We start from the raw sequence: 8082 nt of genomic DNA, 5'->3' as shown, positions 1-8082 counted from the left end.
AGCAGCATTAGCTGTGATTTGGTGGGGTGTCACTCAGGGTGGTGGCGGGGCCTGTGTCCCACTTGGGGGAAGCCAAGTGTTGCTTTGTCAGCACCAGGTCCGCGGTGCCCTTTCTTTGTAAATGGACAGTGTGCATCTTGGCAGCTCCTGCGTTGAGCATCTGCCCCCTGGTGGTCAGTGTGTGTCATAGCGACCGGTCAGATGGTCAATGGACACTTAGCATATCAGCCTTTTATATATGTAGATGACCATGCAATCGCGTTGAGTCCTGAAAGTGGGATCTATTTGAAAAAATCTGGTAACTATGACTGAAAAAGCAACTTTAAGAGTTAATTTTTCAAGTAGAAACCTGGCTCTTTGTCCAGGCTGCATAATTGATGTCACTGGGGGGCAGTACTGCTCCCCAAGCAGTCTGAGGACCAAGGTGGAGCGGAAATGATCTGTTACCAGGCCAGGAGGAGACAGAACAGAAGACAAGAATCTTTAGAAATTTCTAGAGCAATCTGGAATAGTGTTAGGTCTGTTGAAGTTCATAATAAAGAAGTGTGGCTTGTATGTTGTATATCTTTTTGAAAATTTCCCCTTTGTAGTGAGTGGGTTTTATTTTACTTAGCCAGGGCAGCAGGCGCACAACAGCTCGGACGACACCAGAGGCTGGCCGGCCTCGTGGACAGCAGGACAAGCCTGCCCTGGAAAGTGCCTCGCCTAAAAGGCGGCACTGACGACTCTGAGACTCTGCGTCCTGGGGACACAGGGCACTCACACTCCAGGGCCTGTTAGCTACCTGCTAACAAGAGAGAGTGAAGGTTTCCGTAAAACAGCCAACCAATCCAATAAAAGGCTCTGCAGCTCCTGAGGAGCAATCCCCTCAGGGCTCCTCTGCAGAAACCCTTTGAGTGTGGCCAAACTCTTACTCCTCCTCTTCCTTAGCCTGGGGTCAGGAGCGGGGAAGGCATTCTGGAACTGTCTGCAGGAACGCTGTGTCATACAGGAACTGTGACCCATGACCTAGGAGTCTAGGTTCTCATCAATGCAGCCCATGGCAGCTATGGAGCTCAAACTGAGGAAGAGAGAAAAAAGCCCTTTGAAAATTAATGGGGGCTCCTCCCTCCACTGCTTCCGTATCACCTCATCCCTCTATGAGGAAAGCATTACCCGCACCGTATGGCGGGCACCAAGTACTTCACAGGCTAAGAAATTCAAGCATAAAGACAGAAAACAATGCAGGGTCCTAGTAACAAGGATTTTTAATTCTCCGAAGTCTAGGTTCTTTCTCGTAATGCTATCTGAAAGGAGAGTCAGGATGGCAAGGACCCTCTGAGTGCCAAAATGCTGTTTTCCCACCACCGCCAGGCCCTGCCCCCGCTCCCCCCCCCCATGGCCTGAGGCCCGTGTGGTCTGCCCCCCTTCACTCCTGCACTCTGGCCTCTATGGTTGTCTTTCTGACACTCAGACGTACTTGGCTCCTTCCCAGCTCGCCTTGGGTCCTTGCACTTGGCGTGCCCTCTCCCTGGAATGCTCCTCCCCAGGTCTTCTGGGGCTGTCGCTCCTGTCATTTTAGCTGCTCAGCCTCCCCAATGACCTGGGGGCTGTCCCTCCCCTCAGTGCTCAGTGCTCTCTGCCACAACCGGAGGCTGACCCAGGAGGGCACGGAGAAAGGAGGGGCGAGGAGGAGGCGGGCAGGTTGTCCTGGGGGAGCTCCAGCAGGTTTTACACAGAGACTCAGGGTCAGACTTGCATTTTAGGAACATCACTGTGGCTGTGGTGGAGACGATGCGGCAGGAATCCCAGTTAAGATGCCCAGGCGGAATGAATGCTTACTGCTCCCGTCTCCTCGCTCTCAGTCCCGTCACTGGAGGCGGCCCTGTCTTGACTGCCTGCTGCTCTCAGCCCCACCACCCACACCATGGACCTAACAAAGACCCAAATCCGTAGGGCGGCAATCACTCAGCTCACCTGAGGAACCAGCACGGTGCTGATCCTGAAGCCGATAAACGATGACAAGAAACAAACTATTCTCACTGATGAGCATCAATCCTGAATCCCAATGAAACCCCACATACACCGGCCTGAGAAGGCTCACCTATGGCGGCGTAGGGGCTTACCTCTGGGATGCAGGACTAGCATAAACCCAGGCCAAACCCTCCAGGTAACTCATGTTAAACCTTTTCAAGTTTTCTTTTCCTTTTTTAAAATACATATATTTTTATTGATTTCAGAGAAGAAGGGAGAGGGAGAGATAGAAACATCAGTGATGAGAGGGAATAATTGATTGGCTGCCTCCTGCACACCCCACACTGGGGATCAAGACTGTAAGCCGGGCATGTGTCCTTGACTGGAATCGAACCTGGGACTCTTCAGTCCGTAGGCCGATGTTCTATCCACTGAGCCAAACCAGCTAGGGCTCATTTTCTTAAAAACACCACCACCACCTCAATCTATTTAAAATGTACAGGCACAAATATACCAAATTATACTTAATGGAGAAAACTATTAGAGGCACTATCTTTAAAAATAAAAGCAAGAAAAGCCAGCAAGGAGCTACTTCATACTAAAGTTGGCAAGAGACACCCCAGGAGAGGCGTGGAACGTGTCTAAGAAACATCGAGTGAGACGAAGAGCGCTTTAGAGCGACAGCTGTGCATTCGGAAAATCCACGGAAGCCGGCCACAAGATTCAGTGATAGATCCCGGAAAATCCAAGACAAACTCCTACCCACCGGCCGCGTATGCACACACAGGAATGCACGAGTTCAACGGGAACGGGGTACCAGTCTCTTAGTGACAGGCAGCTGTCCGTGGTGGGCAGCAGGTTATCACGGAAGTAGACAGGCGGGCCGCCTGTGTGCAGGCTGACACCTCGGGAGCTGTTTCTGTCAATTCGGTGGTAACATAGAAGCCACAGAAATGCTGACATCTCTGAGCCCACAGGCCGCTGCTACCCTCAGAAACGGACACTGGAAAAGCAACTCCAGGAGAGCAAACACCACAACTGCCAGCCTCAGGAACCGGAGGGGAAGCCAGCTCTCCTGCTTTGGAAAAGAGGAACCTTTGCCACAGACCCCAGCAGGGCTAAGGGTGGAAGGACATTTCCGAAATGCAGTTACCAGGAACCTCTCCTCTTTCTCCAGCCAGCGCTGGTCCTCCTCCATCTCCTGCTGCTGCCGGATCAGCCGCTCCTCCATCAGGTGTGTGGGCAGCACCTGTCCGATCCCGCGCAGGTCCAGCGCCGCGGGGTCCTGGGGGCAGAAACGGCAGTGCTCTCAGGTCTCCCTGTGAAGCTCTTACTCCTTCCCTGCCTTTCCCACGAGGAAGCCGGGTGTGGAGACACTGGCTCACGCTGCTGTGGGGCGAAGTTCCTGGAGGCTGCGAGTGGCCGCGTGCCAAGCGTCTTTAGACAGTACCATCGCTACGCTCAGCGCACAGGCAGGGAGACACTGTGAGGGGCGAGTGAGCACCGTGCCAGGTGTGCTCAGTCCTAGGGGACAGCGCCAAGGGTCTGGGAGGGAGCAGGGCCCCAGGCAGAGGCCAAAGCACTGACGGCTCCGTCTGCCTGCTTCTGCCTCAGCTCCACGCCTATTCCAGTCAGTCTAGGGCAGCGGTTCTCAACCTGTGGGTCGCGACCCCTTTGGCAGTCGAAAGACCCTTTCACAAGGGTCGCCTAAGACCATCCTGCATATCAGATGTTTATATGACGATTCATAACAGTAGCAACATTACAGCTATGAAGTAGCAACGAAAATAATTTTATGGTTGGGTCACAACATGACGAACTGTATTTAAAGGGCCAGAAGGTTGAGAACCACTGGTCTAGGGTCTGCCTTCCAAACCAACGGGCTAATGCTGATGGCATCTCTCCTCTCGTTAATGAGGAGGATTCACAGCACCAGAAAGCATCGAGGAAAAGGAGCGTCCTGGCCTGAGACGTGGGTCACCAACATGACACCCCAGGATTCAGGAGGAGAAGGGGCCTCGGGCAAAGCTTCATCTGTGAGGGAACGGACGCCTGAGAGCACCAGCTTACCTCCACGCTGGGCGGCCACATGCACATCTCCTGGGGCCTGTGATTCCACGAGTCTGTCTGGTCCAAGAGGGATGCCTGCCCCGGGTACATGCTGCCCGCCAGGGCTGGGATTCCGTGGGAGCCAGGGTAACCAGAGACCTGCGGGCGAGTGAGTGGTGGGTCAGGTTCCCACACGAGTTCTGCAGAGCCTGCGGCCACGGGAGAGGGGATAACAGACTGGAGCAGCCGTGGGCAAACTATGGCCCGCGGGCCAGATCTGGCCCGTTTGAAATGAATAAAACTATTGAAAAAAAAGACCGTACCCTTTTATGTAATGATGTTTACTTTGGATTTATATTAGTTCACACAAACACTCCATCCATGCTTTTGTTCCGGCCTCCGGTCCAGTTTAAGAACCCATTGTGGCCCTCGAGTCAAAAAGTTTGCCCACCCCTGGTCTGGAGGATGCTGTGGGGCCCAATGACAGCCCCAGCTGTTCGCATCCAGTTCGCGGTCACTTGACAGGGCCAAGGGACTTTGCAGATGGACATAAATGTGGAACCTGAGACGGGAGTGGACCTGATGTGACCTCAAGGTTCCTTAGAGAGTGCAAGAGGGAAGCAGGGGGCTGGGGGGAGACTGACTCGTGAAGATCAAGAGATCCTCACCAACTGTCGGCTCTGAAGGGGGAGGAAGGTCACCAGCGAGGAATGCAGGGACCCCGGGGAGTGTGCACTGAGGCCGCAGCAGACAACGCCGCCAACACGCCCGGCAGTCAGAAGCCTACACTGACCAGAGCTGGGAGCAGCGTCCGAGGCCGCCCACAGGCTGCGCCAGGCACTGCCATGGAACCCCTCCTGCCCAACCCAACAGACTAAGCCCCAAAAGGCTGTGCCCTGGTGAACAAGGGCTGGTGGTGGGGAGTCAATCTTCAAGTTCTAACGAAGATGCATGAGTCCAACAGGAGAAGAACGTCAGGCAGGAGGAAGTGAGAGGCTTCTTCATCCGCTCCCTCTCTCTCAGAGAGGACAGACGACCCTGCACTTGTTCCCGCAGCTCACGCGGCTGGTACCTTGGCCCGGGTTCTCAGTCACATGTTGAATGAGATAAAGAACAGCCAATAGGCACACAGCCTTCAGCAGAGGTTCTGTGTATCTGTTAGGCCTCCAGGCATTGACTGATGCCCATCTCCGTCCCGACAATATGGAATTAAACTGTCAAATGAGACATCGAGACAGTTCTCTCCATTTACTGCAGCCCATGTTTAATAGTAAAAATTCTGCTGAACAGAAAATGCTGATGTTTCTGCTCACTGTAGTTGGTCAGAAAGGACACCTTACGGCCAATGAGCGTTTAGGAATCACAGCAAAGAGATTTGGGAGGCCTTAAGGCACTCTCTCCACACCGAGCAGTGGCAGACAGAGGAGCACTTCAGGCCACAGAGGACCCGACACACCGCCAGGGAAGGCCCTGCAGCTGCTCCCACCCAGAGCGGAGGGCTGCTCATTCCTGTCCTCCCCTCTCTGGCCTCCACTGTACACACTGCTGCCTCAGGGGACACCCGCCACTAGCAAACACGCACCAGAGCCCCAGCCGGCAAGCGCCATGGCCGGCGCGCCCGTCACCGGGCGAGGACCCAGCTCTCAGGACCCGAGCGCTCCTCTCTCAGAGCCGCCATGTTCTCCTGAAACAATGCTGGGTCCGACCCCTGCTCAGTGCCCACTGAGCCCTGGCTTCCTGCCTCGTAAGAAAAGCTGACACCTTCCCTCAGAAATCCGAACCAACCACGACTGACTGCTCTGGCCCTTCTCTTAAGGGTTCACTTCTCTGTGCAGGTTACTTGTCTGCAAGCCCACCCTTCCTTCCACACTTGCCCATGTGGCAACTCATCTGGATCTCTTTTTTGTTTTGTTAGTCCTCACCCAAGGATATTTTTCCATTGATTTTTAGAGAGAGTGGGAGGGGAAAAGGGGGAGAGATGAGAAGGGAGGGGGAGAGAGAAACATAAACGTGAGAGAGACACATCAGCTGCTTGCCTCCCACCACTCCCCGACAGGCCAGGGATTGATAGACCTGCATCCCAGGTATGTGCCCTTGACCGGGAATTGAACCCATGACCCTTCAGTGCATGGGCCGATGCTCTAACCACTTAGCACACCAGCCAGGGCTCATCTGGCTTTTAAGGCACTTTTGAATCTTATTCTTGGCTCCCAGGAGAACTGCCCATTGAGTGGCTCTGCAGAGCGCATGCCTACGGGGCCCTGTACTGTATGGGAGCAGGAGGAAGGGGGCCGGCCTGGGAACTGTGGGCCGTGAGACACTTGCCCCGCCTGCTTTCAGAGCGGTGAGTGCTCACAGTCCACACGAATGTCAGGACAACGTGCCCCTTGACATACTCCTAAGTACACAGGTAAAAACACAAACACACCCACCCTTCCCGCCCCCGAGCCTTGCAAAGGAGAGAGAGCGGCTCTTGTCTCGGTAAGATCTGCGTACCTGGTAATGGTTGGTCTGCACCATGTGCTGCGGGCTGGGATAAAACCCTTCACTGGACCTCGGACTAGGATAACCAGGCCTGCTGGGCTGTGAACAAACCAACAGAGCATCACATGAATGGGTGTTTGATCACTTTGGTAAATCACAAACCCTTGTTTTATTGAAATGATAGAAGAAGGTATTTCTCTCAAAGAGTTTACTTGGAAAGGATGATAAAAGGTACCAAGACATCGCAGTGGGGTTAGAAAGTCTCTTCAATAAATGATGCTGGGACAACGGGCATCCACACGTGAGCAAATGAAGCTGTCCCTTCCTCACAATAGACACAAAAACGAACTCAAATGGGCCACGATCTAAATGGAGGAGCTAAAGCTGTGAAACTCCCAGCAAAAAACAGGACACATCTGTGGGGGAGGCAATAGTTTTCTGGCTACGACACCACAAGCTCAAGCAACAAAACAAAACAAATAAATACATAAACTAGATTTCATCAAAATTCAAAGCTTTTGTGTTGCAAACGACAGCTTTAGAAAAGTGAAAAGACAACCCACAGAACGGGAGGAAATATTTGCAAACCGTCTACTTGGTGAGAGAGGCATACCCCACAATACAATGGCAAGTATTCCATTCAACAGTGGGCAGAGGACTTGGGTGAACCCGGAAGCTGTGCGACAGCCAATGAGCACAGAGGTGAGAAGATGCTCACACCACTCGGCCTCGGGGAAAGTGACGCTGGACACCCACCCTGCTCGGCCACTTCCTGGGAGCGGCAGGCTGGCCTCTACTTCCTCACCTATGAAGTGGGGGTGGCGCCGAGCAACTCTGAGGTCACTCCCCGCTCTAAACTCTCTGCTGCTGAGACACCTGAACTTCAAGCGTTTTCATCCTTTCTTGGAACAACTGTGGCTGCTGCTTTTTGGTACGACAGCTACACTCAGCAGTGGGAGGCGACTTGCCACACGGAACTGGAAACTGCGCCGCCAGCTGTGACATCACGGCCACGGCCGTCTCTCGGCTGTGAACGCACCGCTCACGTTCATCACTGGGAAACACCGGAGAACTGAGTTACGGGCTCTTCCCAGTGCCCACACGCCATCCTACAACCTGAAAACGCCGCACCCTGTGAGCGCCACCCTGAGCTCAGCAGAGAGGCTGAGAACTGCACAACTATCAAGGTGACACAGATATTCTTCAAGATTCAAATTTTTGGTTGAAAATGCAAAATTTATCCCTGGAAACACATGTTATCAGTTGTTTTCCTTGGTGAGACAGTCTTGCTTCTTTCTTTTTTGAGAAAATGTCTACCAAACGCACAACCTGAACCGCACAACACACCTGCCGGCTCTCCTCTCCAGGAACCCAGGCTTCCAGGCACAGCCCAGGCCCCCAGCGCCGCACGCAAACCGCTGCTGGTGAGTCTGTGGCCCTGACAACACTGTCCGGGGTTTGCCAAGCTTCCTCCTGAAGGGCCAGGAGTAAATACTCTGATCTTGGGGGCCACACAGTCACTGGACTCCTCAACTCTGCCTGTGGCAGTGAAACCAGCCACGGACATTGCAGTTTGTCCCATTCAAACGCTCATGA

General features: G+C 53.6%; 1 protein-coding gene across 9 annotated transcripts in view; it reads right to left on the bottom strand.

The window, feature by feature from the left end:
* Nucleotides 1-8082, bottom strand: part of PTK2 (protein tyrosine kinase 2) — a 100459-nt gene that overhangs the window by 12733 nt on the left and 79644 nt on the right. For all 9 annotated transcript variants that reach the window (XM_015561492.1, XM_015561465.1, XM_015561468.1 and 6 more), the window contains 3 exons: nt 6499-6585; nt 4024-4161; nt 3107-3238 (listed from right to left, as the gene is read on the bottom strand). In XM_015561492.1, the coding sequence (XP_015416978.1) occupies nt 3107-3238; nt 4024-4161; nt 6499-6585 (357 nt within the window). The remainder of the gene's footprint in view (nt 1-3106; nt 3239-4023; nt 4162-6498; nt 6586-8082) is intronic.

Source organism: Myotis davidii, unplaced genomic scaffold (genome assembly GCF_000327345.1).
Source record: "Myotis davidii unplaced genomic scaffold, ASM32734v1 scaffold30, whole genome shotgun sequence".
NCBI lineage: Eukaryota > Metazoa > Chordata > Mammalia > Chiroptera > Vespertilionidae > Myotis > Myotis davidii.
This window is presented reverse-complemented; position numbering and strand designations above follow the sequence as displayed.